We start from the raw sequence: 26548 nt of genomic DNA on the forward strand, positions 1-26548 counted from the left end.
GGGGGCACATTCGGTGTCAAAGGAAGGCGAAGAAGATCATGAAAGACCTCATCCACCCGGGCGAAGGTCTGTTCAGTCTGCTACCTTCTAGCAGACAGAGACGGAACAGGTGCATCAGAGCCGGGACCGAGAGACTGAGGAACACCTATCACCAGGCAATCCGACTGTTGAACAGCCATCACTAGCCGGCTACCTGCCTGGTACTCAGCCCTGCACCTTGTACACAGAGTGTACAAAACATTAGGAACACCTTCCTAATATTGAGCTGCACCCCTTTTGCCCTTAGAACAGCCGCAATTAGTTGGGGCATAGACTCTACAAGGTGTTGAATGCATTTCACAGGGATGCTGGCCCATGTTGACTCCAATGCGGCCCACAGTTGTCAAGTTGGCTGGATGTCCTTTGGGTGGTGGAACATTCTTGATACACACAGGAAACTGTTGAGCATTAAAAACCCAGCAGCGTTGCAGTTATTAACACTCAAACCGGTGCGCCTGGCACCTACTACCATACCCTGTTCAACAGCACTTAAGTATTTTGAATGGCACACATACACAATCCATGTCTCAATTGTCTCCAGGCTTAAAAATCCTTCTTTAACCGGTCTCCTCCCCTTCATCTACACTGATTTTGAAGTGGATTTAACAAGTGACATCAATAAGGTTATTTTGAATGGCACACATACACAATCCATGTCTCAATTGTCTCAAGGTTTAAAAATCCTCCTTTAACCTGTTGCCTCCCCTGATTTAAGTGGATTTAACAAGTGACATCAATAAGGGATCATAGCTTTCACCAGGTCAGTCAGTCATGGAAAGAGCAGGTGTTCCTAATATTTTATACACTCAATGTATATAGTCATTGAATGCTGGTCACCTCATATTCTGTTTATATACTGTTGTTTACTCACTGTATGTATACACTGTATTCTCGACACAGCTCATCCTAATATACCTGCTTCTGTACATACCATTTTCTTTTCCAAATGATATACTGTCTATATACACCACATATTTATATTTTGGATTCTCTCACATGCTCACTCTAATATATCTACTTCGGATTGTTATTTAATAATATGCCATTTAGCAGACGCTTTTATCCAAAGCGACTTAGTCATGTGTGCATACATTTTTACGTATGGGTGGTCCCGGGGATCGAACCCACTACCCTGGCATTACAAGCGCCACGCTCTAACAATTGAGCCACAGAGGACCAATGCAGGGGTGTCAAACTCATTCCACGGAGGGCTGAGTGTCTGCGGGTTTTCGCTCCTCCCTTGTACTTGATTGATTAATTAAGGTCACTAATTAGTAAGGAACTCCCCTCACCTGGTTGTCTAGGTCTTAAACCAAAAACCAGCGGACACTAGTCCCTCCATGGAATGAGTTTGACACCCCTGCATTAGACTACACCAGCAGCCATCAAAAGGAAATGAAAAGATCTCCCCTATTTCATTAGATTGCACATAAAATCCTGTCTCTGTATAGTGTTTGCCTCTGTATTGTATTACATTTTACATTTACGTCATTTAGCAGACGCTCTTATCCAGAGCGACTTAGTTAGTGAGTGCATACATTATTTATATATATATATATATATATATATATATATATATATATATATATATATTTTTTTTATACCCCCCTTGGGAATCGAACCCACAATCCTGGCGTTGCAAACGCCATGCTCTACCAACCGAGCTACATCCCTGCCGGCCATTCCCTCCCCTACCCTGGACGACGCTGGGCCAATTGTGCGCCGCCCCATGGGTCTCCCGGTTGCGGCCGGCTACGACAGAGCCTGGATTCGAACCAGGATCTCTAGTGGCACAGCTAGCACTGCGATGCAGTGCCTTAGACCACTGTGCCACTCGGGAGGCCGTATAACAGCTGTACAGCTGTGATATGTCCGGCAAAATAACTATGATACTGTGACGGTGCGTGTGTGCGTGTGTGTGTGTGTGCGCACGTGTGAGTGTGCGTTTGTGTGCACACGTGTGGGTGTGGGTGTGTGTGCATGCAAGATGTATGGTGACTGTTTTTGTGGGTTTGTTGTTGTGTATACTGTTAGCCTGTGGAGTTTTGGTTGTGACGCAAACATGGGCTGAAAAATGTCCAGCCCTATTTGCCCCTAGGGTTCTCACTGAAGCATTGAACGTCTCCAGGCTCCCGTCGTCTCACACTGGTGACCAGCACCCAGCACTTAGCAGCACCCAGCCCTGATCAGCACCCAGCCCTGCCTTCCATACAAACCCCTCACTCTAAGAAACACAACACCTTCCAGAGTCTAGTCCCTGTGTCCCAGAAATATCAGTTCAGGTTTACTGTAATGCCAGTCTTGCATTTTAAAGTGTTCTGCTCTAACCTTGCATTGGCGCTATTACCCAGTAAGGCTGTGATTAGGCAGAGTAGTGTGGTGCCTCCAGCCCCTTGACCCTGACAAGCTCCTATTAATTAGCGCTATTGGCAGGAATGATCAAACACACACACTTGATGCATCAATTGGCTGAACTCTGACCCCTGTCCCAGAATGCTGTTTCGGATCAAAGAAATAACAACATATGCCAGAACTGACAGACTGAATTGGGAGTGCAGAGAACTCCTGCAGCTCAGTTGGTAGAGCCTGGCGCTTGCAACGCCAGGGTTGTGGGTTCGATTCCCATGCGGGGCCAGTATGAAAAATGTATGCACTCACTAACTGTAAGTCGCTCTGGATAAGAGCGTCTGCTAAATGACTAAAATGTAGATGTAAACTTAAAAAACCTATTTGGACATAAAAGGAAGGACCTATTGTCTATGCTGTGCAACCCCTGTTAATGGAGAGAGGAAGGCAAATGCCAGAGGGAAGCAGAGAGACAGGAGAGGAGTGAAAAAGACGGTAAAGGCGTGAAAAATCTACAGTTAGGTAGAGTTAAAGAGATTCAGACAGAAAGGCTGACGCAATTGAGGCAGATGCTTATGATTTGCCATGCAGGGGAATGATAAAAAAGGATATGGTCACATCCACCAGAATACACTGACCTCAATGTCTGACCCCACTGTCCTCAATATGTCTTGGTGATGTGATTGTCCCAAGCCATTGTCAGAGAATGTCCCCTCTCCCTCATCATCCACCATGTCCTTGCTGTCTCATTGCTCCATGATACTCTGTGGGTGCACTGGGAGGGAGGGAAGGAGGCCTAACCACTGTGACCCCCACTTCCCCACCGCTGGCTGTCTGACAGGAATATATACAGAACAAAAATATAAACACAACATGTAAAACGTTGTTCCCATGTTTCATGAACTGAAGTAAAAGATCCCAGAAATGTTCCATACGCACAAAAAGCTTATTTGTCTCAAATTTTGTGCACAAATTTGTTTACATCCCTGTTAGTGAGCGTTTCTCCTTTGCCAAGATAATCCATCCACCTGATCATTACACAGGTGCATCTTGTGCTGGGGACAATAAAAGGCCACTCTAAAATGTGGAGTTTTGTCACAACACAATGCCACAGATGTCTCAAGTTGAGGGAGCGTGCAATTGGCATGCTGACTGCAGGAATGTCCACCAGAGCTGTTGCCAGAGAATTGAATGTTAATTTCTCTACCATAAGCCGCCTCCAACGTCGTTTTAGAGAATTTGGCAGTATGTCCAACCGGTCTCACAACCGCAGACCATGTAACCACGCCAGCCCAGGACCTCCACATCTGGCTTCTACACCTGCAGGATCGTCTGAGACCAGCCAATCGATTTAAACTGTGGGTTTGCACAACCAAATAATTTATGTTGTCAGAATCCATCTCAGGGAAGCTCATCTGCGTGCTTTTTGTCCTCACCAGGGTCTTGACCTGACTGCAGTTCGGCATCGTAACCGACTTCAGTGGGCAAATGCTCACCTTTGATGGCCACTGGCATGCTAGAGAAGTGTGCTCTTAACAAATTAATCCTGGTATGCCGTCATGTTGGCGAGCGATTTGCTGATGTCAAGGTTGTGAACAGAGTGCCCCATGGTGGCGGTTGGGTTATGGTATGGGCAGGCATAAGCTATGGACAACAAACATAATTGCATTTTATCTATGGCAATTTGAATGAACAGAGATACTGTGACAAGATCCTGAGGCCCAGAGACTGAAGCCCCTACCTTTGTTTTTGTCATTTAGCAGACACTCTTATCCAGAGAGATTTACGAAAGGTGAGTTCATACATTTTCATACTTTTTTCGTTCTGGTCCCCTGTGGGAATCGAACCCACAACCCTTTGCTTTGTCTACCAACTGAGCCACACGGGACCTATCTGTGACCCATCGTCTCTCTCAGATGCATATCTGTATTCCCAGTCATGTGAAATCCATAGATTAGGGCCTCATTTATTTATTTCAATTGACTGATTTCCTAATATGAACTGTAAAATCTTTTAAATTGTTGCATGTTGCATTTATATTTTTGTTTATTTCCTCTTTATTTAATTGTCCATTTTAGCCTGACATTGGAGCAGGATCAGAGTAGTTGGCATACTACCTCCACACTATTGTCTCTTTCCCCGTCTAATGTAATGTCACTTCTCTCCCTTAATCTTTGATGTTGCTTTCACTCATTCCCCAACCCCCTACAGCCACCCCTCTCTCCCAAATCAACTAGTCATTTAGCATTGCTACTGCAGTATATACAGTGCATTCGGAAAGTATTCAGACCCCTTCACTTTTCCACATTTTTTTACGTTACAGCCTTATTATAAAAAAAAGTATATTTTTATTCCCTCATCAATCTACACACAATACCCCATGATGACAAAGCAAAAACCGTTTTTTTGCAAATGTATTACAAATAGAAAAACAGATGCCTTATTTACATATGTATTGAGACCCTTTGCTATGAGACTCGAAATTGAGCTCAGGTGCGTCCTGTTTCCATTGATCATCCTTGAGATGTTTGGAGTCCACCTGTGGTAAATTCAATTGATTGGACATAATTTGGAAAGGCACACACCGCTCTATATAAGGTCCCACAGTTGACAGTGCATGTCAGAACAAAAACAAGCCATGAGCTCGAAGGAATTGTCCATGGAGCTCCGAGACAGGATTGTGTCAAGGCACTGATCTGGGGAAGGGTACCAAAAAATGTCTGCAGCATTGAAGGTCCCAAAGACCACAGTGGCCTCCATCATTCTTAAATGGAAGAAGTTTGGAACCACCAAGACTCTTCCTAGAGCTGGCCGCCCGGCCAAACTGATAAATCGGGGGAGGAGAGCCTTGGTCAGGGAGGTGACCAAGAACCCAATGGTCACTCTGACAGAGATCCAGAGTTCCTCTGTGGAGATGGGAGAACCTTCCAGAAGGACGACCATCTCTGTAGCACTCCACCAATCAGGTCTTTATGGTAGTGGCCAGACGGAAGCCACTTCTCAGTAAAAGGCACATGACAGCCCACTTGGAGTTTGCCAAAAGGCACCTAAAGGACTCTCAGACCATGAGAAACACGATTCTCTGGTCTGATGAAACAAAGATTGAACTCTTTGGCCTGAATGCCAAGCGTCACGTCTGGAGGAAACCAGGCACTGCTCATCACCTGGCCAATACCATCCCTACAGTGAAGCATGGTGGTGGCAGCATCATGCTGTGGGGATGTTTTTCAGCAGCAGGGACTGGGAGACTAGTCAGGATCGAGGGAAAGATGAATGAAGCAAAGTACAGAGAGATCCTTGATGAAAACCTGCTCCAGAGCGCTCAGGACCTCCGACTGGGGGGCGAAGGTTCACCTTCGAACAGGACAACGAACCTAAGCACACAGCCAAGACAACGCAGGAGTGGCTTCGGGACAAGTCTCTGAGTCCTTGAGTGGCCTAGCCAGAGGCCGGATTTGAACCCCATCAAATATCTCTGGAGAGACCTGAAAATAGCTGTGCAGCGACGCTCCCCATCCAGCCTGACTGAGCTTGAGAGGATCTGCAGAGAAGAATGGGAGAAACTCCCCAAATACAGGTATGCCAAGCTTGTAGTGTCATACCCCAGAAGACTTGAGGCTGTAATCGTTGCCAAAGGTGCTCCAACAAAGTACTGAGTAAAGGGTCTGAATACTTAGGTAAATGTGATATTTCAGTTTTACATTTTTAATACATTTGAAAAGATTTCTAAACCTGTTTTTGCTTTGCCATTATGGGGTATTGTGTGTAGATTGATGGAAAAAAAACACTAATCCGTTTTGGAATAAGGCTGTAACGTAACAACACGTGAAGGGGTCTGAATACTTTCCGAATGCACTGTATGAGACATAAATGAGTTTGTCAGTTAGTTAGTTGGCCCTAAATGGGTCCCAGTCAGGTGTGTAGCTTGACATTGTATACATTAGAGTCTGGAGCCTGGCTGGTGTCATCTGCCTGCTGCGGTGGGAAACCCTGCTGCAGTGCGTGTGTTACTGTTATGCTTTGCCCTTGAAGCCATGCCACTCTCACTGTCTGGCTTGCATTGTTCTTATGTAACTCTTATCAGAGCTGCTTTTTTCTCTCTCTCGCTCTCTCTGTCTCGCTCTCTCTGTCTCGCTCTCTCTCCCTCTTGCTCTAACTCTCTCTCTTTTCATCCTGCAGTCTTAATCCTGCTGTGTAACATCATTTAGCTCAGAGAACTAGAGATAAAACACAGCCCTTTATTGGTTCTGTCCTTGTCTTGTCCTGATTCTACCCATATTATGTAATTACTGACTCCCCAGCTACCTCTCCACCCTCAAAACAATGTTCAAAAATGTATTTTTTTGTTTTCCCTTCAGGGCTAGGAACGTTTTTTGTTTAATTTTTTTCTCCAGAAAGGCATGGTTTAGGTAAGGATAAAATGGTGACTTTTCCTTAATGTTTCTCCTGACCATAAGGTCACGGTGACATTACAGCCCATGCTCACTTTGTCCCCCCCAGGACACTATTCTCTATAATACCACACAATCAGGAACAATGTGGAAACCAGAATATAGTTTAATGACTCATTGTTCCCTGAATGGCAGGAGAGTTCAGGTAAAACTCACAAATGGATGCTGTGAGAACGACTGTAATCTTGCTGTGCTCTTGTAGAAGTGGTTAGAGGGAAGGCTGTTATGTAGGCAGACAGATTGTAGTAGCAGTGTGTGGAGAGAGGAGTGTGAGGTAATGCGGCATGTTGCACACTGTACTGTGACTTGAGGTACGTTTATTTAGACATCAGCCAGGGTAGGCAGGCCAGCTGCATGTTTAGAGGATAACAACAGGATGGGAGAGGGTAATGGTTGAACACAGAGGATTGACCTTGGTGAAGGAGGGTGGTCAAGCATGTAGTGTACTGCTCTGTACGTTCTTAGCATTCTAAGAGGTAGGCATGAAAGTCAACAAATAGCCTAGGAGACAAAGTTTGGTAAATTACCTATTACCGGTGTGTACACACACTTAATCCGTGTGAAGGTGACTTATGTGATAGTGATCAGCAGCTGGAGCAGTGAGGAGGGTCCTGCTAAGGGACAGAGGGACTAGCGGGTCCTGCTCGATATGACACATGTGAATTATCGGCTACACCCCAGACACATTATCAATAGAACTCTTCCTGGTCAGATAAAACAGGTGTAAATAATTAGATAATCTGAGAAAAGGCTGAGGGGGGTGAGTTCAGGTATTACTGGTCAGACAATTGAATATATCAGACCACTTTCCAGACAATACCCTTTCCTTGTCTAAGATATAGAAATGACAATGTCACCTTGACTACGCCTGGTGGTGTTTTTCATTTGGCTCGTGGCTGGACAGCGAGACAGTGGTCAAAGGCTGTTGTTGAGGAATGACCTTGTCCTCTGTTTTTGTATGTCTGACTTGAAACAAGTCTATGCCATGAATGTGTGTACAAAGACCATGATATGATTGTTGGATTAATGTTTACTTTATGCTTTCCAATATGAAGACTTTAAAACATATAATGAACTGACAACTCTATAATAGGGACTGTTCTACACAGTGCATTCGGAAAGTATTCCGACCCCTTGACTTTTTCCACATTTTGTTATGTTACAGCCTTATTCTAAAAAGGATTACATTGTTGTTTTTCCTCATCAATCTACACACAATACCCCATAATGACAAAGCATTTACATAAGTATTCAGACCCTTTGTTCTTTGTTGTACTTTGTTGAAGCACCTTTGGCAACAATTACAGCCTCAAGTCTTCTTGGGTATGATGCTACAAAAGCTTGGCACATCTGTATTTGGGGAGTTTCTCCCATTCTTCTCTGCAGATCCTCTCAAGCTCTGTCAGGTTGGATGGGGAGCGTCGCTGCACAGCTATTTTCAGGTCTCTCCAGAGATGTTCAATCGGGCTCAAGTCCGGGCTCTGGCTGGGCCACTCAAGGACATTCAGAGACTTGTCCCGAAGCCACTCCTGCGATGTCTTGGCTGTGTGCTTAGGGTCGTTGTCCTGTTGGAAGGTGAACCTTCGCCCCAGTCTGAGGTCCTGAGCGCTCTGGAGCAGGTTTTCATCAAGGATCTCTCTGTACTTTGCTCTGTTCATCTTTCCCTCGATCCTGACTAGTCTCCCAGTCCCTGCTGCTGAAAAACATCCCCACAGCATGATACTGCCACCACCATGCTTCACCGTAGGGATGGTGCCAGGTTTGCGCCAGACGTGACGCTTGGCATTCAAGTTCAATCTTGGTTTCATCAGACCAGAGAATCTTGTTTCTCATGGTCTGAGAGTCCTTTAGGTGCCTTTTGGCAAACTCCAAGTGGGCTGTCATGTGCCTTTTACTGAGAAGTGGCTTCCGTCTGGCCACTCTACCATAAAGGCCTGATTTGGTGGAGTGCTGCAGAGGTGGTTGTCCTTCTGGAAGGTTCTCCCATCTCCACAGTTGAAGTCTGGAGCTCTGTCAGATTGACCATCGGGTTCTTGGTCACCTCCCTGACCGAGGCCCTTCTCCCCCGATTGCTTTGTTTGTCCGGCCTGCCAGCTCTAGGAAGAGTCTTGGTGGTTCCAAACTTCTTCCATTTAAGAATGATGGAGGCCACTGTGTTCTTGGGGACCTTCAATGCTGCAAAAATATTTTTGTACCCTTCCCCAGATCTGTGCCTTGACACAATCTTGTCTCTGAGCTCTACGGACAATTCCTCGACCTCATGGCTTTGTTTTTGCTCTGACATGCACTGTCAACTGTGGGACCTTATATAGACAGGTGTGTGCCTTTCCAAATCATGTCCAATCAATTTAATTTACCACAGGTGGACTCCAATCAAGTTGTAGAAACATCTCAAGGATGATCAATGGAAACAGGATGCACAAAATTCTAAAAACCAGTTTTCGCTTTGTCATTGAGGTATTGTGTGTAGATTGATGAGGATTTTATTTTATTTAATCAATTTTAGAATAAGGCTGTAACGTAGGAAAAGTCAAGGGGTCTGAATACTTTCCGAATGCCCAGTACATTCCAGCTGCTGTTCTGTCAGAACGTTACCCTGGCGGCAGGCACTCTCCTCCTCAGCCCTCCTCGGGGTGTGATTACCGCATCACCCAGTCTGACCCCAGTCTAATTACCATCCGGCCCTCATTAAAAGTCATTATTTAGATAGGATGTCCATTGACCTGCTCAGTTCCTCCTTCCGCAGTCTGCTACTTTTCACTCTGTTTTCTGTGTGGCGTCAGAGAGCTGCATGGGACTTTACCAAGATGGGTTCTGGGAGGATGCTGGATTATTAACCTGTTTTGCCAGCGAGGTCATTGCTATCCACATTGTCAGATAGACTAGACTATCTCTGACAAAATAGAAACACCATGTGTGTTATTGTAATACATAAGGGGTCTGTGGCTGTCTGGTATGCTACCTCAGAAAAGTAGTCGAGGACAAATCCTAACTTGAAGTATGTGTAAATGTGTCCCTTTAAGTAAATAACTTGTCATAGAGGTGACGTCAATGGGACATTTGATCTCATGCAAAGGTTTGAGTTACCAACGCTTTAAAGTCATGTCTTCTGCCTGACTGCAATGTTTTGTTTATTCTCTTAGATTATTATGGAAAGTACCTTGAAAAGGCCCACCTAACATGACCTGCTTTAGTGAGCATTCAGGGATGTGATTGCCTTGGTTTGTGCTGCCTGTACAATTATCTTCCAGGATTAAATAGTGTGCTACTACAGAGTATTATAATGACATATAATGCAAATCAGTCCTCATTATTTATTTTAATAAATGTTCATTAAACACACAGGCAGGGGTTGATGTGTGACTGACCCAGGTCAGAACCATAGGACACTGCAGCAGGGCCACAATATAATAGTACTGCAGTCATCTACTATATGTTGCAAAATGCAAATGTGGATATGCCTGAATGGCTAAATGATTTAGAAATTGTAATTTAATTCCAATTTAATCGATGTACTTAGAGCTGCTTCATTGAATATGAACTTAATGACATAGCTATATCGGCACGGTCTTTGTCCTTGTTCAGAATATTCAAAGAGCTTATGAGAAGGGTACAGTACATTTTCTTTCTCCGGTAGAATTTGAGTGGAGCTACTTTCAGACCCACATTACTGCTCCCTGATCAGCAGTCATGTCCATGTCAGTCTGTCTGGTAACCAGTCACTCAGATGCTGTAATACAGCTATAATCGAAACCCCCTGTCACGTTCGTTCAAATTCGACTTGATGAATACAAAAATCCAGCTTTTTGACTAGGGGCAAGATTTTAAAGACATTTTTTTTCGCTCTGCGGTGTTCCTATATAAAGTATGACGTGAAAGAGGTTCACTGTATCACATTTCCAGTGGGTCAGAAGTTTTAAATACACATAAGTTGACTGTGCCTTTTAAACAGCTTGGAAAATTCCAGAAAATGATGTCATGGCTTTAGAAGCTTCTGATGGGCTAATTGACATCATTTGAGTCATTTGGAGGTGTACCTGTGGATGTATTTCAAGGCCTACCTTCAAACTCAGTGCCTCTTTGCTTGACATCATAGGAAAATCAAAAGAAATTGTTTGTCTGGCAGATCTTATTTAATGGTTTTATTATCTTGGATCCAACCTAACTAGATCCAACCTTTGAACAATCGATACTCATGGGCGTACTATGAGCTGAAATGGCAGCATCTGTGTACAGATGGTTGACCTGTCCCAGAGTCATGGGCTCAGCAAACAGAAAGACAGGGTGGCTCGGTTGGCCCTGGTTACCCTGCAGGAGAACAGCAGTGCAGGGACGGCATCTGCCCGGCTCCCTTGGAACTGGGGCATGGGGTCTGGGTGCCTGGGGTGGGGTTTGGAGCCTGGGGTGGGCTGTGATGGAGTAGACCCATCATGAGCTGGGTCTCCTCTGGCTGGGAGGCTCAGTTGGCTCTCTGGATGATGAGCATGGATGTTCTGGGCCTCTCTCTCTAGCTGTCTTTCTCTAGATATCTCTGTACTCTGCATGACATGAAATGCCTTGATTGAAATGTATATTTCTTTCCGTCTCCTTTTCCTTGTTGTGGGCTGAGATGGACAAGCTTGTTGGGGCACTGTAACACTGCTAACACTGGCTGCTGTTAGTTGTACTGCCTGACTTCCAGATGACTGGCAGAATGTAAACCCTTGATGGTATCCTAGATATGGTTGAGGTGGACTCCGCTGTAAATCTGTTTGCCCTGGGTTACCGTCACTGTCACGATGTTTGAAGAATTTCCATTGAGCACTTTGTTTTGCTGTTTTAGTAATTGAAATGTTTGATCTCTGAAGAGCTGTTGAAAAAAAAAGCACCTCACCTCCCCAATTTTCCTCATTGGTGCGGTGCCTTCTTGTGTTGGTCTTTTCAAGTGTGGCCTGTCAACAAGTCTGCTCTCCTCTCCAGGCTGGCTAAGCTAAGCACAACACTGCCAGGGATCTCACTGGGAAGGCCAGCCTACCTCTGATGGTGTAGGAGCCTGGATGGTAGAGAGAGAAAAAGGGCAATTATAGGAGAGGTTTAAAGGGGGAGATGAGAGAGGTTGAAAGGGGGAGATGAGAGAGGTTGAAAGGGGGAGATGAGAGAGGTTGAAAGGGGGAGATGAGAGAGGTTGAAAGGGGGAGATGAGAGAGGTTGAAAGGGGGAGAGGGGGGAGAGGAGAGGGGTCGAAAGGGGGGAGAGGAGAGGGGGTCGAAAGGGGGGAGAGGAGAGGGGGTCGAAAGGGGGGAGAGGAGAGGGGTCGAAAGGGGGGAGAGGAGAGGGGGTCGAAAGGGGGGAGAGGAGAGGGGTCGAAAGGGGGAGAGGAGAGGGGTTGAAAGGGGGAGAGGAGAGGGGGAGAGGAGAGGGGTCGAGAGGGGGGAGAGGAGAGGGGTCGAGAGGGGGGAGAGGAGAGGGGTCGAAAGGGGGGAGAGGAGAGGGGTCGAAAGGGGGAGAGGAGAGGGGTCGAAAGGGGGAGAGGAGAGGGGTCGAAAGGGGGAGAGGAGAGGGGTCGAAAGGGGGAGAGGAGAGGGGTCGAAAGGGGGAGAGGAGAGAGGTCGAACAGGGGAGATGAGAGAGGGAAATGTACAGATTTGTTCTTTTAGATGTGATTCAGATCCATTGGTTATGTTTCTTCATGTTTTACTTGACAATTTGCTGTAGGTGTTTTTTGTGCATATAAAACTATCAGGCTTTATTAAAAGGAGAGGGGGAGTGCATGGAGAGAGGGAGGAGTGAATAGAGAGCGAGGGAGCAGTGAATAGATATAAGGAGCTATACTGTTTTTGGGCAAAACAGACCGCACTTTGGAAAACAGGGCAAGCTTTAGTAGTGCCAGTAGTGCTGCTGCTGTCAGCAGCTTTGCCTGTCTTATTTAAAGGAGAGAGGAGCTTTCATGTTCCCGACAAAGGGCAGAGCTCTCCCCTGAAGCTGCCAGCACACTAGAATAGAGGGGGGGGGGTAAAATAAATCTGATTTTTATTTGCAGGTGAAAATGAAGTCCTCTGAGGACTCTTTTTTTGAATAAGGTCTCTCTGCCAGGCCCTGTTCAGATTCTATCAGTGTCAGCATCTGGTGCTACAGATATTATTCATGTGCTGTGACCTCACTGCAAGGACGGACGCCACAATGTGTGTGTGCGGTCATAAGCGAGTGTACGCATCCTGTCCCCCTCTCTGTTCTGATCATCTATCCTACCTACTGGATCCTGTCTCTGTGTTGGATCTGTAGGAGCTGTCCAGTAAAAGGACATTAGTCATGCACGCTGCTCGCTATGAGACGTCTCACTCTGCCTCTTTCACAATGCCGTGGGCGTGGCGGCGGTGGTGGGTAGTGGGCTGTGTTCCTGACAGGTGTGTACCGCCGACGCCACTGTTCCCCCTGACAGGTGCTGCCGTGTGTTGTGTGCAGGCGCTCGGAACGCACAACCTAATGACAATACGCGGAACATGACCAGTTCCTATATGGAACGTCACAGTCCAGTCGGCTCACTAACAAATGGGCTCTAATTTAACTATCAATTCCATTCAGCTGATGTCAGCTCATTCTATTCCCACCTCTCTAGTAATTTCAAAGGAATATAAGGCCATTGATCATGTGGGATGTCTTGTGAAGAGCTGACTGGTCCTATATATACCATTACCAGACAGAACCTTTGACACAGTATGCATGATCATCTCTGGATTTGAGGTCAATCAAAGCTAGACTCTTATTTCAGATTGTGACCCTCAGGGGGGTCTCTTTCTGACTACCTCATTCTCTCTCCTTTTAGGTTTTATGTCCATGAATTGCATTAGAATATAATTAGATGAACAATGGCAATATTAAAAGTCAGTGAAGCAGATCTGGAACTGTATATTTGCATGCCTCTGTTTTCTGTGAACAGCTTGTCTTCTCTCTAGGGCTCTGCTACTATATTACAGTAGGCCTACCCTATTGGGCTGCCAGTGCAAACACAGAAAAGAATGGATGGAAGTTGAAATATTCTTAGAATATCTGAATAATGAATATTTGTTACAGTGAGAGAAGAGCTCTCTGTCTGTGACCACATTTTATTTCAGCTGCCATGTTGCATCTCTTTCTCATTGGTCAGAGTGTAGGCTTAGTGTCAACGGCTACATTTTACTTTGATTTGATGTAAAAGCTTCTGAGTCTGTTTCATTCCCTTACTTGCACTCTATTGATTTGTGTTGTGTGTTCAATGAATGTCTGTGAGGGTGCATTTTCTAATGAAGGAATTTCTCCACATCTCTCCCCCTCCCCTTCTCCCTCTATCACTCCCTCTGTCTTCCTCCCCCTTCTCTTTCCCTCTCCACCCCCCTCTCTCTCGCTCATTCTCTCTCCCCCTCTTCCTCCTCTCTTAGATCTGGACCTGCGCTACTTCTGGAGCTGGAGTGCATTTGAGGACTACCTGCTATTCTGTTTTGCCTTCACGGTGCTGTGTGCCTTCCTCACCCTTCTCCTGCTGGACTCTGTGCTGTTCGTGGAGGGCCTGGGCTCCCTGGCCGTGCTGTTTGAGGCCATGCTGGGGGTGCCACAGCTGCTGCAGAACTATCACAACCACTCCACCCGTGGCATGAGGTGAGTGAGTGGCCTGGCAAGCTGTCACACAATCTATGAACCCTGTGTGGTGTACACACTGAGTTGACAAAACATTAGGAACACCTTCCTAATATTGAGTTGCACCCCCTTTTTCCCTCGGAGCATGGACTCTACAAGATGTCAAAAGTATTCAACAGGGATGCTGGCCCATGTTGACTCCAATGCTTCTCACAGTTGTGTCAAGTTGGCTAGATGTCCTTTCGGTGGTGGACCATTCTTGATACACACGGGAAACTGTTGAGAGTGAAAAACCCAGTAGTGTTGTAGTTCTTGACACACTCCAACCGGTGCGCCTGGCACCTACTACCATACCCCGTTCAAATGCACTTACATATTTTGTCTTGCCCATTCACCCACTGAATGGCACACATACACAATCTATGTCTCAATTGTCTTCAGGCTTAAAAATCCTTTAACCTGTCTCCTCCCCTTCATCTACACTGAAGTGGATTTAACAGGTGACATCAATAAGGGATCATAGCTTCCACCTGGTCAGTCTGCCGTGTGTGTGTGTGTATGTATGTGTATATGCCAGTCAAAAGTTTGGACACACCTACTCATTCAAAGGTTTTTCTTTATTTTTACATTGTAGAATAATAGTGAAGACATCGAAACTATGAAATAACACATATGGAATCATGTAGTAACAAAAAAAGTGTTAAACAAATACAAATATATTTGATATTATTCAAATAGCTACCCTTTGCCTTGATGACAGCTTTGCACACTCTTGGCATTCTCTCAACCAGCTTCATGAGGTAGTCACCTGGAATGCATTTCAATTAACAGGTGTGCCTTCTTAAAAGTTCATTTGTGAAATGTATTTCCTTCTTAATGTGTTTGAGCCAATCAGTTGTGTTGTGACAAGGTAGGGGGGTTATACAGAAGATGGCCCTATTTGGTAAAATACCAAGTCCGTATTATGGCAAGAACAGCTCAAATAAGCAAAGAGAAATGACAGTCAATCATTACTTTAAGATATGAAGGTCAGTCAATACCGAACATTTCAAGAACTTTTAAAGTTTCTTCAAGTGGAGTCACAAAAACCATCAAACACTATGATGAAACTGGCTCTCATGAGGACCGCCACAGGAATGGAAGACCCAGAGTTACCTCTGGATAAGTTCATTACAGTTACCAGCCTCAGAAATTGCAGCCAAAATAAATGCTTCAGAGTTCAAGTCACAGACACATCTCAACAGTTCAGCGGGGACTGTGTGAATCAGGCCTTCATGGTCAAATTGCTGCTAAGAAACCACTACTAAATGACACAAATAATAAGAAGAGACCTGCTTGGGCCAAGAAACACGAGCAATGGGCGTTAGACCGATGGAAATTTGTCCTTTGGTCCTTTTTGGTTCCAACCTCCGTGTCTTTGTGAGACGCGGTGTGGGTGAATGGATGATCACCGCATGTGTAGTTCCCACCGTAAAGCATTGAGGGGGAGGTGTTATTGTGCGGGGGTGCTTTGCTGGTGACAATGTCTGTGATTTATTTAGAACTCAAGGCACACTTAACCAGCATGGCTACCACAGCATTCTGCATCGATACCCCATCCCTTCTGGTTTGGGATTAGTGGGACTATCATTTGTTTATCGACAGGACAATGACCCAACACACCTCCAGGCTGTGTAAGGGGTATTTTACCATGAAGGAGAGTGATGGAGTGCTGCATCAGATGACCTGGCCTCCACACTCCCCCGACCTCAACCCAATTGAGATGGTTTGGGATGAGTGGGACGGCAGAGTGAAGGAAAAGCAGCCAACAAGTGCTCAGCATATGTGGGAACTCCTTCAAGACTGTTGGAAAAGCATTCCAGGTGAAACTGGTTGAGAGAATGCCAAGAGTGTGCAAAGCTGTCATCAAGGCAAAGGGTGGCTATTTTTTTGGTTACTACATGATTCCAAATGTGTTATTTCATAGTTTTGATGTCTTCACTATTATTCTACAATGTAGAAAATAGTAAAAATAAAGAAAAACCCTTGAATGAGTAGGTGTGTCCGAACTTTTTACTGGTACTGTGTATATATCAAATCAAATAAAATTTTATTGGTCACATGCGCCGAATACAACAGGTGCAGACATTACAGTGAAATGCTTACTTACAGCCCTTAACCAACAGTGCATTTATTTTAAACAAAAAAAGTAAGAATAAAACAACAACAAAAAAAGTGTTGAGAAAAAAAGAGCAGAAGTAAAATAAAGTGACAGTAGGGAGGCTATATATACAGTAAAATAAAGTGACAGTAGGGAGGCTATATATACAGGGGGGTACCGTTGCAGAGTCAATGTGCGGGGGGCACCGGCTAGTTGAGGTAGTTGAGGTAATATGTACATGTGGGTAGAGTTAAAGTGACTATGCATAAATACTTAACAGAGTAGCAGCAGCGTAAAAAGGATGGGGTGGGGGGCAGTGCAAATAGTCCGGGTAGCCATGATTAGCTGTTCAGGAGTCTTATGGCTTGGGGGTAGAAGCTGTTGAGAAGTCTTTTGGACCTAGACTTGGCACTCGGTACCGCTTGCCGTGCGGCAGCAGAGAGAACAATCTATGACTAGGGTGGCTGGAGTCTTTGACAATTTTGAGGGCCTTCCTCTGACACCGCCTGGTATAGAGGTCCTGGATGGCAGGGAGCTTTGCCCCAGTGATGTACTGGGCCGTACGCACTACCCTCTGTAGTGCCTTGCGGTCAGAGGCCAAGCAGTTGCCATACCAGGCGGTGATGCAACCAGTCAGGATGCTCTCGATGGTGCAGCTGTAGAATTTTTTGAGGATCTGAGGACCCATGCCAAATCTTTTTAGTCTCCTGAGGGGGAATAGGCTTTGTCGTGCCCTCTTCACGACTGTCTTGGTGTGTTTGGACCATGATAGTTCGTTGGTGATGTGGACACACACGGATATATAGACACACACGCACGCGCTGAAGCTGACCCCGAAGTTCAATGAGGCAATAAGGAACAGGCTGGCCTCCTAGAAAGACGGACTACCCTAAGATGACTGTAGTAGTGATCGTAGCTGTAGTACTAGAATGACACACAGAGAGGGCATGCCACCCACTAACCCAACACTGTAGAGACACCCAGAGAAAGAGATGAACCGGGCCTCATGTTCTCACTGATTGGATGAGCCCGTTGCCGCCCAGAGCCACGGTGCAATCACGTAAAGGACAAAGACATTACAGTTTAGCATCAGGGCTGTGACACATTGATTGTGTTAATATAAAATATGAATTACAGTTGGAAACACCATATAAATGAGCCCTCATTCCTCCGTTGCATGCTTAAACTGTGCTCTTGATAGTTAATTTGGCTCATGAAGGGCTGTGCTGCCTGAAGCATGTCTCCACTCTGACTTATCTGCATGGAACTGAGGATGGATGAGGAAGGATAACTTTGTTACTGTGCTGAGCTGTGACTGCTGTCTCATAGTATGGTTATTCTGTCCTGAGGACAAATGGAGCTGATTGTATTTGGACTACAGTAGGGTTGGGCAGTATACCGTATATACCGTATACCAGGGTATTTGGAAATGACTACGGGATGGTTTTCATATACCGTCAATACCGTTGAAACTATTTCTTAGAAGTTTTTGAATACATTTTTATATTTGTAACTACTTTTTAAGTAAATACCACAGTCAACTTGTGCAATACGGTACGAGAGAAGTCAGATCGCGTTAATTTCGCCTTGTCACATTATTTTACATTATGAAGCTTACCGTACTTCCCCAGAATAGTTGAGCCAGTCACGTGTTTGTTATAAAGAGCATAATGGAAGAAAGCGGAAGCTGGTGAGTCCATAGCGTTCTACAGTGCATCCCTTGACTTTTTCCACATTTTGTTATGTTACAGCCTTATTCTAAAATTGATTTAATTGTTTTCCCCCCTCATCAATCTACACACAATAGCCCATAATGCTAAGCAAAAACTGGTTTTTAGAAATGTTTGCTAAATAAAGTAATGAAATATTACATTTACCTAAGTATTCAGACCCTTTACTCAGTACTTTGTTGAAGCACCTTTGACAGCGATTACAGCCTCTATTATTTTTTTTTGGGTCATTTAGCAGTTAGTCATTTAGCAGACGCTCTTATCCATAGCGACTTAGTTAGTGACTGCATACATTTTCATACTTGGGTATGATGCTACAAGCTTGGCATACCTGTATTTGGGGAGTTTCTCCCGTTCTTCTCTGCAGAACCTCTCAAGCTCTGTCAGGTTGGATGGGGAGCGTCGCTGCACAGCTATTTTCAGGTCTCTCCAGAGATGTTCGATCGGGCTCAAGTCCGGGCTCTGGCTGGGCCACTCAAGGACATTCAGAGACTTGTCCCGAAGCTACTCCTGCATTGTCTTGGCTGTGTGTTTACGGTTGTTGTCCTGTTGGAAGGTGAACATTTGCCCCAGTCTGAGGTCCTGAGTGCTCTGGAGCAGGTTTTCATCAAGGATCTCTCTGTACTTTGCTCCGTTCATTTTTCCCTCGATCCTGACTAGTCTCCCAGTCCCTGCCACTGAAAAACATCCCCACAGCATGATGCTGCCACCACTATACTTCACCCAAGGGATGGTGCCAGGTTTGTTCCAGACGTGACGCTTGGCATTCAGGCCAAAGAGTTCAATCTTTGTTTCATAAGCCCAGATAATCTTGTTTCTCATGGTCTGAGAGTCCTTTTAGGAGCCTTTTGGCAAACTACAAGTGGGCTGTTGTGCATTTAACTGAGGAGTGGCTTCCGTCTGGCCACTCTACCATAAAGGCCTATTTGGTGGAGTGCTGCAGAGATGGTTGTCCTTCTGGAAGGTTCTCCCATCTCCACAGAGGAACTCTGAAGCTCTATCAGAGTGACCATCGGGTTCTTGGTCATCTCCCTGACCAAGGCCCTTCTCCCCCGATTGCTCAGTTTGGCCGGCAGCCAGCTCTAGGAAGAGTATTTGTATTTATTATGGATCCCCATTAGATGTTGCCAAGGCAGCAGCTACTCTTCCTGGGGTCCAGCAACATTAAGGCAGTTTTACATTTTAAAAACATTACAATACATTCATAACAGATTTCACAACATGTTAAGTGTGTGCCCTCAGGCCTCTACTCTACTACCACATACAGTGGGGAAAAAAGTATTTAGTCAGCCACCAATTGTGCAAGTTCTCCCACTTAAAAAGATGAGAGAGGCCTGTAATTTTCATCATAGGTACACGTCAACTATGACAGACAAAATGAGAAAAATTCTAATGAATTTATTTGCAAATTATGGTGGAAAATAAGTATTTGGTCAATAACAAAAGTTTCTCAATACTTTGTTATATACCCTTTGTTGGCAAGGACACAGGTCAAACGTTTTCTGTAAGTCTTCACAAGGTTTTCACACACTGTTGCTGGTATTTTGGCCCATTCCTCCATGCAGATCTCCTCTAGAGCAGTGATGTTTTGGGGCTGTCGCTGGGCAACACGGACTTTCAACTCCCTCCAAAGATTTTCTATGGGGTTGAGATCTGGAGACTGGCTAGGCCACTCCAGGACCTTGAAATGCTTCTTACGAAGCCACTCCTTCGTTGCCCGAGTGGTGTGTTTGGGATCATTGTCATACTGAAAGACCCAGCCACGTTTCATCTTCAATGCCCTTGCTGATGGAAGGAGGTTTTCACTCAAAATCTCACGATACATGGCCCCATTCATTCTTTCCTTTACACGGATCAGTCGTCCTAGTCCCTTTGCAGAAAAACAGCCCCAAAGCATGATGTTTCCACCCCCATGCTTCACAGTAGGTATGGTGTTCTTTGGATGCAACTCAGCATTCTTTGTCCTCCAAACACGACGAGTTCAGTTTTTACCAAAAAGTTCTATTTTGGTTTCATCTGACCATGTGACATTCTCCCAATCATCTTCTGGATCATCCAAATGCACTCTAGCAAACTTCAGACGGGCCTGGACATGTACTGGCTTAAGCAGGGGGACACGTCTGGCACTGCAGGATTTGAGTCCCTGGCGGCGTAGTGTGTTACTGATGGTAGGCTTTGTTACTTTGGTCCCAGCTCTCTGCAGGTCATTCACTAGGTCCCCCCGTGTGGTTCTGGGATTTTTGCTCACCGTTCTTGTGGTCATTTTGACCCCACGGGGTGAGATCTTGCGTGGAGCCCCAGATCGAGGGAGATTATCAGTGGTCTTGTATGTCTTCCATTTCCTAATAATTGCTCCCACATTTGATTTCTTCAAACCAAGCTGCTTACCTATTGCAGATTGTCTTCCCAGCCTGGTGCAGGTCTACAATTTTGTTTCTGGTGTCCTTTGACAGCTCTTTGGTCTTGGCCATAGTGGAGTTTGGAGTGTGACTGTTTGAGGTTGTGGACAGGTGTCTTTTATACTGATAACAAGTTCAAACAGGTGCCATTAATACAGGTAACGAGTGGAGGACAGAGGAGCCTCTTAAAGAAGAAGTTACAGGTCTGTGAGAGCCAGAAATCTTGCTTGTTTGTAGGTGACCAAATACTTATTTTCCACCATAATTTGCAAATAAATTCATAAAAAATCCTACAATGTGATTGATTGCATGTGTCTGTTTGTGTTTCTTCACAGTTCCCGCTGTTCCATAAGGTGTATTTTTATCTGTTTTTTAAATCTAATTTTATTGCTGGCATGAGTTACTTGCTGTGGAATAGAGTTCCATGTAGTCATGGCTCTATGTAGTACTGTGCGCCTCCCATAGTCTGTTCTTGACTTGGGGACTGTGAAGAGACCTCTGGTGGCATGTCTTGTGGGGTATGCATGGGTGTCTGAGCTGTGTGCCAGTAGTTCAAACAGACAGCACGGTTCATTCAACATGTCAATACCTCTCACAAATACAAGTAGTGATGAAGTCAATCTCTCCTCCACTTTGAGACATGCATATTATTAATGTTAGCTCTCTGTGTACGTCCAAGGGCCAGCCGTGCTGCCCTGTTCTGAGCCAATTGCAATTTTCCTAAGTCCCTCTTTGTGGCACCTGACCACACGACTGAACAGTAGTCCAAGTGCAACAAAACTAGGGCCTGTAGGACCTGCCTTGTTGATAGTGCTGTTAAGAAAGTAGAGCAGCGCTTTATTCTCTCCATCCTAGCTACTGTTGTATCAATATGTTTTGACCATGACAGTTTACAATCCAGGGTTACTCCAAGAAATTTAGTCTCCTCAACTTGCTCAATTTCCACATTTTTCATTTCAAGATTTAGTTAAGGTTTAGGGTTTAGTAAATGATTTGTCACAAATACAATGCTTTTAGTTTTTTAAATAATTAGGACTAACTTATTCCTTGCCCCCCATTCTGAAACTACAGTGAGGGAAAAAAGTATTTGATCCCCTGCCGATTTTGTACGTTTGCCCATTGACAAAGACATGATCAGTCTATAATTTTAATGGTAGGTTTATTTGAACAGTGAGAGACAGAATAACAACAAAAAAATCCAGAAAAACGCATGTCAAAAATGTGATAAATTGATTAGCATTTTAATGAGGGAAATAAGTATTTGACCCCTCTGCAAAACATGACTTAGTACTTGGTGGCAAAACCCTTGTTGGCAATCACAGAGGTCAGACGTTTCTTGTAGTTGGCCACCAGGTTTGCACACATCTCAGGTGGGATTTTGTCCCACTCCTCTTTGCAGATCTTCTCCAAGTAATTATGGTTTCGAAGCTGACGTTTGGCAACTCGAACATTCAGCTCCCTCCACAGATTTTCTATGGGATTAAGGTCTGGAGACTGGCTAGGCCACTCCAGGACCTTAATGTGCTTCTTCTTGAGCCACTCCTTTGTTGCCTTGGCCGTGTGTTTTGAGTCATTGTTATGCTGGAATACCCATCCACGACCCATTTTCAATGCCCTGGCTGACGGAAGGAGGTTCTCACCCAAGATTTGACGGTACATGGCCCCGTCCATCGTCCCTTTGATGCGGTGAAGTTGTCCTGTCCCCTTAGCAGAAAAACACCCCCAAAGCATAATGTTTCCACCTCCATGTTTGACGGTGGGGATGGTGATCTTGGGGTCATAGTCCGCATTCCTCCTCCTCCAAACACGGCGAGTTGAGTTGATGCCAAAGACCTCGATTTTGGTCTCATCTGACCACAACACTTTCACCCAGTTCTCCTCTGAATCATTCAGATGTTCATTGGCAAACTTCAGACGGGCCTGTATATGTTATTTCTTGAGCAGGGGGACCTTGCGGGCGCTGCAGGATTTCAGTCCTTCACGGCGTAGTGTGTTACCAATTGTTTTCTTGGTGACTATGGTCCCAGCTGCCTTGAGATCATTGACAAGATCCTCCCGTGTAGTTCTGGGCTGATTCCTCGCCGTTCTCATGATCATTGCAACTCCACGAGGTGAGATCTTGCATGGAGCCCCAGGCCGAGGGAGATTGACAGTTATATTGTGTTTTTTCCATGTGCGATGAATCGCACCAACTGTTGTCACCTTCTCACCAAGCTGCTTGGCAATGGTCTTGTAGCCCATTCCAGCCTTGTGTAGGTCTACAATCTTGTCCCTGACATCCTTGGAGAGCTCTTTGGTCTTGCCCATGGTGGAGAGTTTGGAATCTGATTGATTGATCGCTTCTGTGGACAGGTGTCTTTTATACAGGTAACAAGCTGAGATTAGGAGCACTCCCTTTAAGAGTGTGCTCCTAATCTCAGCTCGTTACCTGTATAAAAGACACCTGGGAGCCAGAAATCTTTCTGATTGAGAGGGGGTCAAATACTTATTTCCCTCATTAAAATGCAAATCCATTTATAATATTTTTGACATGCGTTTTTCTGGATTTTTTTGTTGTTATTCTGTCTCTCACTGTTCAAATAAACCTACCATTAAAATTATAGACTGATCATTTCTTTGTCAGTGGGCAAACGTACAAAATTAGCAGGGGATCAAATACTTTTTTCCCTCACTGTAACTGCAGCTCTTTGTTAAGTGCTGCTGTCATTTCAGTTGCTGTGGTAGCTGACGTGTATAGTGTGTATAGTCATCTGCATACATAGACACACTGGCTTTACGCAAAGCCAGTGGCATGTCGTTAGTAAAGATTGAAAAAAGTAAGGGGCCTAGACAGCTGCCCTGGGGAATTCCTGATTCTACCTGGATTTTGTTGCAGAGGCTTCCATCAAAGAACACCTTCTGTGTTCTGTTAGACAGGTAACTCTTTATCCATAATATAGCAGGGGGTGTAAAGCCATAACACAAGTTTTTCCAGCAACATACTATGATCGATAATGTCAAGACACAATGAAGTCATACAAAACAGCCCCCAAAATCTAGTTTCTCTCAGCCAATCATCAGTCATTTGTGTAAGTGCTGTGCTTGTTGAATGTCCTTCCCTATAAGCGTGCTGAAAGTCTTGTCAATTTGTTAACTGTAAAATAGCATTTTGTCTGGTCAAACATAGGCTGATTGGTCGGCTATTTGAGCCTGTAAAGGGGGCTTTACTATTCTTCGGTAGGTTAATACCTTTTGCTTCCCTCCAGGCCTGAGGGGGCACACTTTCTAGTAGGCTTAAATTGAAGATATGGCAAATAGGAGTGGCAATATCGTCCGCTATTATCCTCAGTAATTTTCCATCCAAGTTGTCAGACCCCCGGTGGCTTATCATTGTTGATTGACAATAATAATTTTTTCACCTCTTCCACACTTACTTTACGGAATTCAAAATTACAATGCTTGTCTTTCATAATTTGGTCAGATATACTTGGATGTGTAGTGTCAGCGTTTGTTGCTGGCATGTCATGCCTAAGGTTGCTAATCTTGCCAATTAAAAAATAATTAAAGTAGTTGGCAATATCAGTGGGTTTTGTATTGAATGAGCCATCTGATTCAATGAATGATGGAGCAGAGTTTGCCTTTTTGCACCAAATTTCATTTAAGGTGCACTGAAGCTTTTTACTATAATATAATATTTAATATAATTCTTTGTTTCATAGTGTAGTTTCTTATTTTTATTCAGTTTAGTCACGATTTCTCAATTTGCAGTACATTTGCCAATCGGTTGTACAGCCAGACCCTATTTGCCATCTCTTTTGCCTCATCCCTCTCAACCATACAATTTTTCATTTCATCATCAAGCCACTGGGATTCAACAATTTTTACAGTCATTTTTTTTTGTTTTTTTATAATTTTTCCTTTTTTTTATTTTTTTTAATTATTTTTTTTTGGGGGGGGGATGGATCAGCTTAATATTGCAGATAGATTGTATCTTCTATCAATGTAATTGTCTGCATCACTTCCAATCCCCCATGTTTTTTTAATTTTTTTATATATATATATTCCCCTTTATTACTTTTCAACCCCACCATCCTTTCCCTACTTGGAGTAAATTAGTGAACAACAACGCCCAGGCCTCTACTTCCGGTCTATAATTACAATTTTTACAGTCATTTTCTTAATGGGTGCATGCTTATTAGTAACTGTGATAAGCAATTTCATAAATGTGTCAAGAGCAGCGTCTGGTTGCTCGTCATTACACACCACAGACCAACAAATATTCTTCACATCAACAACATAGGAAACACTACAGAACTTCTTGTATGACCTCTTATACACAATATTAGGTCCAGCCTTTGGAACTTTGGTTTTCCTACATATGGCTACTATATTGTGATCACTACATCCAATGGATTTGGATACTGCTTTCAAACAAATTTCTGCAGCATTAGTAAAGATATGAGCAATACATGTTGATGATTTCATTCCTGTACTTTTGTAGCTACCCTGGTAAGTTAATTGATAACCTGAACCAGGTTGCAGGCACTAGTTACAGTTTGAAGATTTCTCTTGAGTGGGCAGCCTGATGAAAGCCAGTCAATATTTAAATCATCCAGAAAGTATACCTCTCTATTGATATCACATATATTATCAAGCATTTTACACATGTTATCCACATACTGACTGTTAGCACTTGGTGGTCTATAGCAGCTTCCCACCAGAATGGGCTTTAGGTGAGGCAGGTGAACCTGTAGCCTTATTACTTACAGGAATGCGGTTCTGAATATAGACCGCAACACCGCCCCCATTGGCATTTCTGTCTTTTCTGTAAATGTTATAACCTTGTATTGCTACCACTGTATCATCAAAGGTATTATCTAAGTGAGTTTCAGAGATTGTCAGAATATGAATGTCATCTGTTACTAGCAAATTATTGATTTCATGAACCTTGTTTCTTAAGCTACATATGTTAACGTGTGCTATTTTTAACACTTTTCTGGGATGCTTGATTATTTTTCTTGCTTTACTGGGAAGCTTAGCAGAGGTAGACCATTCTCTGGTTATTTTTATTTGTGCAGGGTGAACTGCACACAGTGGACTTCCTACTAGGGCACACCACCTCAGTGCTAACAGTATTACTGTGGTTCATAGGCATATGATTACTGCATACAATAGCTGTAGGATCAGCAGAGGCATTCCGGGCAGTAAGAGGGACATAAATTAGGTTATTTACAGCGCCCCTAGGATAATGTACATTTGCTGAATCATTATGTCAACTCAGCGACACAATGGTAGGGATTAAATGAGCTGGACTTGGGTATTGTCTCATCGCAGCCTTATAATGCTGTGAAAGGATCCAGGAACCCAAATGATTTGGGTGGATCCCATCCTCCTTATAATATGAGCTTTGTTTCCAGAAGGTATCAAAATTGTCAATAAATGTTACACCCACAGAGCTGCAATAGTCTTGTAGCCAGTTATGGAGGGCTAAAAGTCTGCTGAACCATCCAATGCCACGATTTAGGGAGGGCAGAGGGCCAGATATTATGGGCCGTTTGTTGTGTCAAGTAGAGACCCAATCAGTTCTTTAAAAAACATCTTCAGCTGTTCTGAGCTGCCCTTCATAATGTAATTTCACCCCCAGATGAACCATGACAGTATCAGCCCCCGGTGACTGACTCACAGCCTCGGGAAACAACCTGGTGATATCCTGAACTTTTGCCTCAGGAAAACACAGTCTTTGCCCCAGGTACAGATATCTGCCTCACCATCGAACACCCTATCACAATCGCCAGAATGATCCAGCCTCTGCCGGCGGTACCATAACAAAATGTGGAAAAGTCAAGGGGTCTGAATACTTTCCGAATGCGCTGT

General features: G+C 44.4%; 1 protein-coding gene across 2 annotated transcripts in view; it reads left to right on the plus strand.

The window, feature by feature from the left end:
* LOC121531327 (solute carrier family 66 member 2-like) overlaps positions 1–26548 on the plus strand; it is a 104591-nt gene that overhangs the window by 30076 nt on the left and 47967 nt on the right. For both annotated transcript variants that reach the window (XM_041836558.1, XM_041836559.2), the window contains exon 4: positions 14231–14447. In XM_041836558.1, the coding sequence (XP_041692492.1) occupies positions 14231–14447 (217 nt within the window). The remainder of the gene's footprint in view (positions 1–14230; positions 14448–26548) is intronic.

This window comes from Coregonus clupeaformis, chromosome 19, assembly GCF_020615455.1.
Source record: "Coregonus clupeaformis isolate EN_2021a chromosome 19, ASM2061545v1, whole genome shotgun sequence".
In the NCBI taxonomy this organism is placed as follows: Eukaryota; Metazoa; Chordata; class Actinopteri; order Salmoniformes; family Salmonidae; genus Coregonus; species Coregonus clupeaformis.